We start from the raw sequence: 12,765 nt of genomic DNA on the forward strand, positions 1-12,765 counted from the left end.
AGGCCCTTCTCAGAAGAAAGCACCAGGACCAAACTCAGCTGGAATGGAGAGAGAGAGAAACGGACCCCATCACTCCAAGGACGTTCTAAATAGGTAACCCAAACTGCAATAAGATACATCACAGGTACCTGTTTAAACTTTGTCCAAAACCCCTGTACTTTAATTGAGCAAAGCCTCCCTTCATATAAAAGTTACACTTTAGACATATTATGTATATCGTAACAAAACAAAAACATTCTTTCCTATTCTCTTATACCAATAGTTGTTTTGTTTTTTCTCCCTGGAAGATCAGAAATACACTATCCCAAAGCTTTTTAAATGAAACTTTTAGCTCATTTCTGTTTTTACATAGATTATCACCACCATCTGCTATAAGCTGAGTACCAGATAGACTACAAAAGGAACAAAAAATATGGTTTCTTTTCACAAAATAGCTTCTAACCAGGGAAACTGGAAAGAAACACTGATTAATACAAGACTATAAGTAATCAAATTCTAGAGAGAGTGGGCCTGATATAATCACTATAAGAAATCAGGGAAGTGAGAAACCACATGGCCAGAAACAGCCGAACAAGGGTTGCCAGTGGCCAGGCTGCCTCAGGATCTGTCTACAGGCCCCTCTGACTGCCCTGCCGTGTGGTCTAGCATGGAACAGAGAGTGCTAAGAGGAGAGGCATTGGCTCCTTTCACCAAGAGCCTGCATTTCTTCCACCAGCCACAAAAAGAAAGAGGGAAGAGGCAGCAGGAACCACAGATGCAGCAGCAAGCCAGTGCTGGGAGCCTCCTGGCTGACGTGCTCACACCACACGTACACGACCAACTGAAAAGGGCATAGCCCGGTCTTACTATGTGTCCAGCTTTAAAGCACAAAGACAGCCTGAGAAAGACCGGGACCCAAATGGTCTGCAGCTGTGGAGAAAATGACATCTAGAGGTGACTGCAATTGCCAGCTGAGAACACTACAGCAGAATTAAATTCGTCTTCCAGGACCACATGTTTCCTGCCAGCAAAACAGGAAGGTAAACTGCAGCAGAGCCAGCCTTCTCCCGGTTCTTGAGTAAGGCATGGGGCAGTGCCATAAACGTCTGTATTAGTGCCTCTTAAAAAGTAATCACTTTCTTTTTTTCCCTTTGTACTTTCTAAAGTTTTCAGAAGTTAGTACTATAAACACTGCAAAACAAGCAATTTCAGGTTCAGACAAGTTCTGGTTTGGTACGGACAACGGCTCAGGGAAGTCTGAGAAACAGTAACATGCTAAATAAATGAGCAGTCTCCCGTGTGTTCCCAAGATTTTGTGGTTAGTCTTTACAGAATCCATATACTTCTAAAGATAATTTCTGCCTCTAATATACCCATTTCTCATCCCAATGGCCTCACTTAGTTCCCTCTCCTCAGTTCCCTTTACAAAAAAAGTAGTGTTCATCAAGGAGAAAATTAAGGAGTAGCTGTGAGGTGGCTGACAAGAGCAGAGAGGGAGTAAAAAATTTAAGAGCTGTCTGCAGGGGAAACAGTACTTACTGTGGCACCTTGAAAGGCACCTCCCTCTCTCTGAGTGCAGTGAGAGAGTTGCTTTATTACAGTAGATAAAGGACCCAGGAGGAAAAGAAGCCAGATGTGCTTTGATATCCCACCGTGAGCCAGACTGTAAGTTTCCATTTGCAAATTAGATTTAAAAAGAACAGGTGGCAAATGGCTTTGATCATGCTGTAATACAGAATAAAGTGCTAGGAATCCATATAAAGATATTCACAAGTCTATTGCTTCGGAATTAAATAGCCTGGGTAGGCACACTGTTTTGCTCCCCAAGCTTCTTGTGTTGATCACACACACCAACATAGACGTCAGCAACACACCTCTCTGAGGATAAAAATACATAGAGTGCTCACAAATCCAAACCCAACACCAGGGGACAAACCTGACATCTTCTGCTGTAGGGTCCAAATCAACTGTATTTGCCTTTGGCACAGCACCAGAGAACAAAATCCCCAAGTCCATCAAAAAGAACAGTATTCCCTGGTAGCCTCAGGAAATCTGCCTCTAGTAAGCAGATCTAATTTCTCCACAGGCTGAGAGAACCCAGGGCTCTCCACGTCCAAGCTCAGCTTCCAATGGCTCCAGCTGAGGAGATGTCCACCCTTCAGACTCGTGACACAGAGCAACTTGGCCACTATAAACAGTGTAGGTTTTCATGCTATACAAGCAGCTTGGCCCATCGGAAAGGACCTGGTTTGTAAATCATAAGAAAGAGATTAAAGTCCCAGGTCTGCTACTAGCTAGTCATGTGAGAGAGGCAAATCACTTAGTCTCTCTGCCCTCACCAGCGAAACAGGAATAATGCTTTGCTTCATCTGAAAGATTTAATAACAGACAGAGAAAAGCTCAGAAGGACAAATCCATGAATAAATGAAGATTCAATCAGGGGCTTTCTTTGTGAGCCCTCCCCCAAACATCCATCTCAGTAAAACCTCCCAGAAAAAAACCATAGGACTGACCCAATGTATCAGTACCCCTGTTCTGAACTCCTGGCAGAGGGACCTCGAGTGGGCTTTTTGCCAAAATGTATCATGACCCAGGACCTGGTGTTAGCCAAGTCCAAGCATAAGTCGTTCAGATTAAATCACACTCCTTCACACAATCAAGAAATGAACATCTCGGGATTCCACTTCCTTGATGTTTCTGGTGCTTTCTCTATATTTCCTTGCCAGTCAAATTCTCAAGAAACCTTAAAGGGGCACAGAGAGAAATAAAGAACATCTTCTTTCTATCTCCTAAGCACCTCACTCGTACCTCAAGAAAGTCAGATCTGTGTCTACGCAATTGTTCACTGGGAAATCTCTTCTCGGCTCTGCTCCTGACCATATAGAGTCCCCGCGCTGCCATAATAAATGTCCACTGAGTGCTCTACAAAGACTTGCAGCACTGCCTGATGAGCACGGTTTTCTCCCCCTCACTTGCTTGTCAACATGAGTCATAACCTCTGACTGACACCGGATGTTTCTGCATCATACACTGTGGCGGTGATTCCATTTCCGCCACAGGTCAAGGCAGACGGAAGAGACAGCATAAGAATCAGCACATCGCTTCCTTCTGAGATAAGGTGCCACGCTGTCCAGAGGTCGGAAATGCTCTTTCCTGCTACTACAGCAAAGTACTCGAAACTGCATATACCCTCATTCACCTCCCATTCACAGAAAGTCGATGTACAAGGCAGTTCTCAAACAGGAAAAGAAAGCAAGCCCTCGCTTGGCTATACCGTACCTCCAGCATAGATCTGGTGCTCTAGGTTAGTCAGACTGGCTGTACTCCTAGTTCTAAGGTAGACAAGGGGGAGGCCTGGTAGACAGGAGAGACAAAGTTAGAGGGTAAAAATGAATATAGTGAAAAAGAAGACTCACCTCCAAAACACAAGCACAAACAGAGTACATGACAGAGAGCAAGCATCATGCAGTCACACGCTCGTTCCCCTCAGTGATTACTGGAGCTAAGAAGGCACTTGACGAAGTGAGCAAGACAGCTTCATGCCAGCTTTTACCGTGGAGGACGTGTCAAGGGGGCATGCTCCTTTCTTTCTCAAGTGGGGAAAGAAAATGTATTCAACATCCTCTTGAACGGAATGACAAGCCTTTTGAGGATTTTTAATGTAAAGCAGGTACGTTCTTAAATAGCACAGAAAAGTTACCAACACCCTTCAGTGGAGATTTTAGTGGGAGCTGCTCCATTCTGACTGGGAAAGGCAGCAGCCGTGGAATGCTGATCCCCCAGGGGTCTCAAAAATTCAAGGAAAGAGTCAGTCTGTGTTCCAAGTTTAACAATCTCTACTAAGGAGCTAGCTCATAGCATTATTTATATTATAAATTACACATGGAAGTTTTTAGAATATTTATATTGGATATTTCCATAAAATGTCCTTGGAATATAAAATATGTTCAATAAGGTGCAATGCCATCCAGGTTTACCTGCAGAGTCTCAGCCCTCACTGAACAAAGCCAACAATTATGTCAAAAATGAGGCCATTACTTTCTTTCCCCTGCTAAAGAAATGTGAGAAATCAGCAGCTCCCTTAGGCTGAATTTCATATTAAGAATCTCTATTCCAAGGGTTCATTTGAAGCTGACCTAATAAAACACACAAATTTGGGGGGAATGTGACTAAATATTCATGAATAAGACCCAAAAGTCTGTGATCAATTTAACAAGGTTCAAACTGACTTTCAAAACAAACGCCCAACAATTATGTTAGCAGGCCTATTAAAAGAATACAATCTCATTTGCTATACTACCACCCAGGAATTTCCAATAAGAAGTTCGGAAATTTAGGTATATTCACTGACGTCTACTTAAAAAGATATATTACACCTTTATAAGCCTAAGTAACCATAAAAATCTGTAAGTAAATAAAAATCCAGCTTTAATTTAGTACTGGCATTTAACATAGATAAGGCAGCTTATTAACTGTAAGGAAAGAGAAGAACGTTAAAAAAAAAGGTGGGGGGCAGGAAAGGGACAAAAAACAATCCTGAAGATTAGGCCTTCCTGGTGTTTGTACTAAATCTGGATTTAAGATCCCCCTGTATGAATAATGTTTTAAGAAACACACTCTCTAGGACACATTATATATTACAAACATTATTTCGAGTCTTCTGGGTAGACTACGTTACATTCTCTTGACACACAAATTGGGAAGGTTAGAGGAGGAGCCAGAATTTAAGCTGATGATATCTGAAAAGCCCTGGCGCCTAAGCAATGACCTTGAGACTCAGAAGCACAGCCTGGGAGACAGACAGCAAGCAAAGCTGACATTTCCTTGTCCCTCCTTCTGCAAGTACAAGGCAGATAAAAAGTCCATTCATCCACCCTGAGGAGAGACGAACCAGTTCAAACACTTCATACGCTAAGAAAATCCATCTTTCCGTGACATGTTTGCAGACCAGATGGAATATTTAAGTATTCATGAGCTATGTGAAGTCCAGCCAAGACTCCCAAAGAAACCACACGGAAAGAGCTGGGGCTGAGTTGAATGTGGATGACAATGGCTTGTGGAACAACTAAGGACCATGCTGTTGGCTATCACAATTTCCCCAGCTCTGAGGAAATCAGAGCTCCACGGTAAAGCATTAAATAAGGAAAGAAAACATCGTTAACAGAGAACAAACTGACTCCTGTTTCTTCAAGAGGCTGGGCATTCAATTCTTTTATACTTTATGAATAATACAGGGCCACTTTTAAAAATATTTTCCACATAGGACTCTGCCCTCCTTCTCTTCAAGAATATATCCAAACTCTCTGCCTCCAGATTTAGAAGACCAGAAGATGTTTTTAAAAATCCAGTCAAAAAGTCCAATCAATTGGAATGTTTTGCCGAGTAAAACAGAAACTGACCAAGGACTGATCTCAATGCATTTTCAGACGCACCAGTTCATATGCGATGTTACCAAAATTTAGGAACTGTATATCGCAGATCCTTTCTCTTCCACAAAGGTGAAATTAGAGCTCATATCAAAAGTTTAGTACTTTGTGCCAGAAAAATGTCTCTTGCAAAGACTAAAACAGAACTATAGAAGATAGTCAGAATTTCCTGTAGGTCTTTCCATAGAAAATAACAATTCTATCTGGATTTCTCAATGAAACACGGCTCTGTAGTGATTTAATCAGACATTTGTAAGGAAAAATCTTACTTTGTCCAAAGCATGGAGGATCCACGGAAGAGCCCATCCAGTCTTCTGACGCAGCCGAGCCTGCTTCCTGGTCTTGTTTACAGTAATCCGCCATCCACGACTCCTTGGTACTTACATACTGGTCTAGAAAGAATTCCCCAAAGATATTAACAACAGAAGTAGAAAAGATTAAGGGTTCAAGTCAAGCAATTCCAATTCAGCAAAACAAGCTTTTATTAAATGCCTCACTATGTGCTGGGCACTCTGCTAGATTGAGAAAGTCTGTCCCCTGGAGAACCTCACACTCCACTGGAAGAAATTAATGTTAACAAAACCTAACTAGACACAATACGAAAGGAACTAAAACAAGGAGATAAATAAAGTTCTAAAAGAGCACAGAACAGGGGATGATTTATCCTGCGTTGGCAGAAGTTGGGGAAAATATGGACCAAAGTCCACAGGAATCTACAGAGAGGTGGGGACCTTTGTTCTGGGTCTTGACAAATGAGTAGAGGTTAGAGCTGACCACCAGTGGGATTAGGAATACAGGGACGTTCCAGGCAGAGAATGGCATGTGCAAACACTTCAAGACATGAAAGTACATGGCACATTTTGGGAACACTGAATACTCCGGTGTGACTTTGGCACAACGTATTGGGGTAGGGACATAGCAGAGAAGTCTAGGAAAAAGAATGACTTAGTTTGTGAAGTGTGGTGGCCAGGCTAACAGACAGGATTTGGAGACAGAAAGACCAGTTAGGAGACTGCTAAAAAAGCACCAAACTCAGGAGGCTAAAACCGAGCTGGTAATTCTCCAGGAGCAGTTTCCCTCTTTTGAGAGGAGAATTATCATAGGGAGAGCAGGCTACCACACCTGGATAAAGACCTTTTATACTAACTAAGGTATTAGACTTTTTAGAACAAGAATTAGTGGTCTCTGGTTTACATTTGGCTATATAAACGAGATTTATTTGAACACTAAGAGGCCACTGCGATGGTTCTGGGTTTCAGCACAGTATTAAGGAACTGAAGGTAAAGAAGCAAACAGCTTCACCCCTGACAGGAACGCCTTCTGGAAGGTATTTTTAAACAGACAGATGCTCATTAGAAATACCAAGAGAACTTCTACTTGAGGTAAGCCCTTGTTTATCATAGCTTTTCAAAGCACTACCCTAAACTTTATCTAAACTTCCAGATGATCACATTATATAAGAAATAACATAGGAGTCAAAATCATATAGTATAGAAGGGTCACGAGATCAATTTAGTATGACAGTTGATATTAATATCCAGGAAAATGAATGAACGAAATCTGATAATGTAAAACAGTGGTTTTAAAATCTGGGGATCAATGAACTTATGGTGTCATTTCTCCATCTTACTCTGACATGGAATAAGGCAATGGATATTTTAGAGCCTCAATCCAACACACACACTGAAGGAAGTTCCCAGATTTACAGTAGTATATGTTATCACTCAGCGATAACTACAGTATTACCAAAAATCACATTGTGAGATCAATAATTCAAACAGTGAGTGTGAGTTTTCATAGTGAAGGGTAGGCACTACCTGACTCTATGATCACGTTACTCTTCTTTTAGATGCTAAAAATACAAGCACAGAGTGGTCCTGACTCACTACGTTGAATCCAGGAATGTACATTTCAATGTTGTCAGAGAAACTGTCAGAACACACACCATTAGCTTGGCAACCCTTCAGCTGAGTGATTTTCAGTTAGGTCAACACCATACTTGATGGGAAACAGTGCAGGTGACTTATCCTGCTACAAAGACAAGGTCAAAATTATACCTTTTAAGAATCATTCTGTGAATAGCCTGAGAGAAGTGAATCTAAACTCACTTCTAGAGCATTTAATAAACACCATTGACCAAGTATCATGGAGAGCAAGTTCATTATGGACATTTATGATTCCCAAGTAGTCTAAGCTTTTGTGTGATCATTCGCAGCATTAATATGGGATGCCAACTCTGGAACAATAGGTTGATGAGGCTAGGTTAAGGTTTATCAGGAAAGCAGCCATGATGAATAAGTGATGCCTGGTATGGGCCCAAGTATTTGCTAAACCAGGATTAATAGTCTTCTAGGCAAGGGACTTACGTACAGAGAGGTACCAATCTTCCAAAGACAACCTTCCACTCACCAATTAGTACAGAAGTGATATTGATATCCAAACGGGGTTTGGCCTTGGCTTCCAGCTTCAGTCGAGGAGGATGGAGACGACTAGCTGCCTGTTGTTGCCAGGATACAGAGCACGGCCATGGCTCAATAAATGGCTCCCAGCCTAAAAGAACACAGGAAATAAGACATCTGCTCAGCAGATATCAAGAGTTTGTAGGGGAACACTGTTCACAATGCTGAGCAACACAAACTATAGCTTAACAGTTTTCTATTTCCACTTTGATTTCACCATGAAAGCACCATCTTTAGCTACAGGTCACCCAACAGATGTCTGTGCTGTCAGAGGACATGAGTGGAAGAGTGTACATGGACCCCCACCACGGTCTTCCAGAGCTGGGAGGAAGGAGGGCAGGGAGCATGTACGTCCTCTTCTATTAAAGAGCAGGCAGGACCTGTTTTTGACCCACTCAAGATGGAAAAAGGAGTCTCAGACTCAGGTTGGAAAAATACTATCAGTTGCTGATGTAACTATTACATTTTATTCTCCTGCTTACATCAAGAACCCATTGGTTGAATAAATAGGCATAATTTGGAAATTCATTAAGTTTTTCAAACATTTATTCTTAAAATATGTCATACGTACAAAAGGTATATAAACAACACATAGCTATGGTTTAAAGAATAAAATTACTGCAAATACTCATGTACCCACTATTCAGCTTAAGAAATAGAAAATTACAAGTTCCTTAGAAGTCCCTGAGTGCCACTGCCCCATCTCATTCCCCCTTCCCACCACCCCGCTCCCACACAACCCAATTAGCTTGAATTTTTAATCACTTCCTTGCTCTTTATAGTTTTACCACACACGTATGCATTTCTTAAGAATATATTAATTAGTTTGTCCTTTTGGGGATCTTTACATAAATGGAACCCACCTATATGTATTCTTTTGCAAGTTTCTATTTCTGCTCGACAACATGTCTGAGATTTACTCAATATCAATGACATGTAGCTGTGGTATACTTACTTTACCACTGAACTGTAATCCACTTGTGAATATACCATAATTTATTTATCCATTCCACAGCTCAGAGACACTCACCTGATTCCAGTTTTACTGCTATTAGGAGGACTGCCACTATAAGCAGTCTTGTACTTGTTTTCTTGTTCACATAAGCAAGAGAGTCTCTGGGGTACAGATGGAGAAGAAGTATATTGCTGGGCTGCTAAATAGGCCTATACTCAAGGTTATTAGGTCATGTCAAATTCTTCCCAAAGTGCAGGTACCAATTTACAATTCTAATAGCAGGAAATAAGAGTTCTAAGGCTCATATTTTCACCAATACTTAGTATTGTCACACTTAATTTTGGCCAATCTGTTGGGTGAGAAAAATGGCATCTCACTGTGGTTTTAAAGAGTCAACTTTTCAAGGCCAGTTAATTTGACAGTTTTCTAAGTATACTCCATCAGCTATAGATCAGGTGATTTACCAATACAAATCCAATCCAATATGTAGCATAAAAGAGGTACATTAGTCTCCTCACACCATTTAGCACTTAGTGACCTGAGTGTGTTCATACAACTTTAAAAGTAAGCAACATTCACCCTGGGAAAATAAACGATTCTCAGAAAAACCATATGCCCTATAAGAGTTTCTCTCAACTAGCAAAACTGGAGCCATTATTTTAAAGCTAGACATTTTGAACAATTAGGAAATAAGAATGTTACGTTTAAGTGAATCCGGAACAGAGAGGAAAAATGTTAACAAATGTATAAAATTAAATGGGACAGGTACTCTAGAACAATCAGCAGCAGCACAACAAACTGAGGCTGAATTTTCCATTGAAAGCAAAGGCAGCTGTCCCTCCTGGGCCTCAGCTTTCGACTGCACAGCACCGTCTACTGCGGCCACTCCTACTGACAAGAAGCTGTTCACAGCTCAAACCACACAGCCCTCCTACACGATGGCTCCTGAACGTCAGTCGGACAGGCCTTCACCTTGGTCTTTCCAGTGGAAGGAAAGAAAGCTGACAAGGCCTCGCAGCACACCCAGCTCTTATGTCTCTGGAAGAATACTTGCTCTGCTCGATGGTGTTTTGCTGCGGGGGCAGGTACAGCAGGTGACACATATTCTCCTCATGGAACAAACAGGCCCAGCAGGGAGCAGGAAGCTCGAAGTCTAAAATGCTCATGGGCATAAATCTCCCTTGAAATTTAGCTACTATCAGGGCCAGACCAATGATCCTTCACTACTGAGCAATTTCATGTTCCAGAGCGAGCCAAACTCCAGGATCAAAAAGAATTAACTATGAAAACTTTTTAAATAATTCAGTTGCAACATAACAGATACGTTTTTACAAAAATAAAAAATCTCTATCTTTTGTACTTAGGCTGTCACTTGTTTTTAATCTTGCCTTATCTGGCCCCACCCCCTTTCCCTCATGTAAAATTTATGTGTAAATAGGCCCAGGCAAATATTTAAGTGTGTTTTTGAAATCCCATGATAATATACGCCTCTACTGACCTGATAGTGCACGGTTATAATAATCTCCAGAAAGGATAAAGTGGGCGTGGCCTTCGGGGCTGGCTCTTACACGCTGAAGAAAATTCAGACCTGCAATGACAGCAAACCTCACTGCAGCAGCCGGGCAGGAACAACCAGACTTTCTTTTGCAGACAAATCACATCGAAGAGATGCTAGTTATAGCTAATACTGATGCTCTCATAGGGAAGCACACAAAAATCTGGTACTTTGTCCATCATGAATTTTTTTGCATGAATTCTGATTTTTAAAAACATTACATTATTATTAATCCTTTTTTTTTTAAAGATTGGCACCTGAGCTAACATCTGTTGCCAATATCCTTTTTTTTCCCCTCTTCTTCTCCCCAGAGCCCCCCAGTACGTAGCTGTATATTCTAGTTGCAGGTCCCTCTGGTTGTGCTATGTGGGACGCTACCTCACCGTGGCCTGATGAGTGGCACCATATCTGCACCTGGGATCCAAACCAGCGAAACCCTGGGCTGTGGGGAAGCAGAATGTGTGAACTTAACCACTCGGCCACAGGGCCAGCCCCATTATTCATCTTAATTACTGAGTTTTTGGCACACCTTTGAATGCTGTGCATGAGGCAACTTGCCTCCCCCAAGTCTCAGCCCCCAGGTGTATCTGAAGCTTGTGGGAACATCAAAAACATATTTCTACCTGAGTACCTGGAAAGAGGCCGAGTGATAAGAGCAGCTTGTCCTGATAAATACTGGCTCAAAATTTTAAGATTACCATAGAAAAACAAGAAATAATTATTCTGTGCAGAAAAGATACTTATGGAAGCAGTCAAAATTCCAGTTGTTACTTTTAATCAAGTGGCCCTTGTGTGACTAGAAGTACAGGTAAAAAGAAAACCTCTATAACGTGTGAAAGGTTGAATTAAATCCCCAGAGCCAAATTTTCCTTGAAGGGAAACGAGGCTGGCAAGATCAAAACAATGGAGAATGAACAGCAACCAGCAGTGAGATTTGCATTTACTCCCTTCAGAAGCCTCACCTAACACTGTGTCAATGAGGTGATTCAGGATAAAGGGCTTCTGCCCTAGGCCCACGGCTCTCAGACAAATAGTGCTTCACTTCTTACCTGGTCCTACAGAGGAGACTGAGGTGAGCTTCCTAATAAGATTCTGGGTTTTTTTTGTTTTCAAAAGATATATAAGGTAGAAGCATTACTTTCTGAGCTTATCGTTTAAATGCCTTTAATAACACTCATCACTATAATCTTTAGATACACAAAAGATAAACAAAATGGAGAGATCAGGAATTATTTAGCTGGAGTTGTTAATATAACAGAAATTTCGTCAATGACGATCTCTATTATCCCAACCTATAGGTTGAAGGCCATATAAGGCAAATAAATACACATTTCTTTAAAAGACAAATAATGAAAAACACATGTAAAACCATACTACTAAGTAGAGAGGAACATGACTAACATAATAAAAAGGCAGGTCCTCAGTAATTCAGCAATCACTGAAAATCCTCAAGATGAAGCTGAAAATCGGGGAAACACTCACGGGAAAAGGTGAGCTCGGCGAGAGGCACGTCACAATCCATGCAGTCATCGATGAAACAGATGCACACGCTCTCGGCTTTAATCTCCACTCCCGAGATCAGCTGTGCCGGCACAGTCCCCTGGCTCTCTCGGCTGTTAGAGGCCAGGGAAAGGGACTTCAGAGGTTCAGCATTCTTAAACAACCAACTTGCTGCCTTTTTCAATTGGCCTTCAAAGAAATTAAAAGCTGATCAGTTCAACCAGTTCCCACAGCTACTCAAGCAACTCAGAGGAAATAGAGAAATAAAGTCTATAGGGACTGACTGGACAGTCCAAGAGAACCCTGATCCCAGATACATTCTTACATGTAAAAAAGAAAAAATAGCATAATAATAGGAATTCTGCTTTTAAGCACATAGAACAAGGCCCCCTTTGTTGCTCACCTTCCACTCAAGTTTACCACATCTTTCATGATCTGGCTCAAAATGCCTCCAAGAAGCCATCCTTCCACTACTATGACATACTACGACATTGAAGACGAGGAAAGAGAAGAAAGGAGAGGATCTAAATTCTAGGTGCCACTTGGCACTTAAGGACTTAATCTTCACTATGTAGTTTTGCATATATTGGTGTGCTGCTTTGTAATTGTTCTCAGGTGTCTTATTTTGTACATACTTTGTCTTCTCAACCAATCACAAATGCCTTGAGAACAGAGAGCAATGAGAACTGCACGTGTGTAATATATAACTGGTAACTACCAGGCCCCTGAATGCAACCAGATTGCTAAAGATAAAAAAGAAAAGAAAAAAAAAAGCAATGCAACCCCACACTTATAAATTCCCAGAGGCCAGGGCATGCAACAGCGGTAAGCGGTTATGGCCGTGGGCTCTAGAGCAAGATTGCCTGCTTCCAATCCTGGCACGTACGGGAT

At 41.5% G+C, this 12,765-nt stretch overlaps 1 protein-coding gene across 14 annotated transcripts in view; it reads right to left on the minus strand.

Annotated features, from left to right (window-relative positions):
* The window catches only part of VPS13D (vacuolar protein sorting 13 homolog D), a 244,880-nt gene that overhangs the window by 153,040 nt on the left and 79,075 nt on the right, over positions 1-12,765 (minus strand). For 9 of the 14 annotated variants that reach the window (XR_011535551.1, XR_011535547.1, XR_011535559.1 and 6 more), the window contains 5 exons: positions 11,857-12,063; positions 10,318-10,407; positions 7,815-7,955; positions 5,675-5,797; positions 3,259-3,333 (listed from right to left, as the gene is read on the minus strand). Coding sequence is in view for 10 of the 14 variants with exons in the window: in XM_070603005.1 (XP_070459106.1) it covers positions 3,259-3,333; positions 5,675-5,797; positions 7,815-7,955; positions 10,318-10,407; positions 11,857-12,063 (636 nt within the window). In the remaining 4 variants the exon portion in view is untranslated. The remainder of the gene's footprint in view (positions 1-3,258; positions 3,334-5,674; positions 5,798-7,814; positions 7,956-10,317; positions 10,408-11,856; positions 12,064-12,765) is intronic. The other 5 variants (XR_011535561.1, XM_070603023.1, XM_070603012.1 and 2 more) reach the window with 1 other exon arrangement.

Source organism: Equus przewalskii, chromosome 2 (genome assembly GCF_037783145.1).
Source record: "Equus przewalskii isolate Varuska chromosome 2, EquPr2, whole genome shotgun sequence".
Lineage (NCBI taxonomy): Eukaryota > Metazoa > Chordata > Mammalia > Perissodactyla > Equidae > Equus > Equus przewalskii.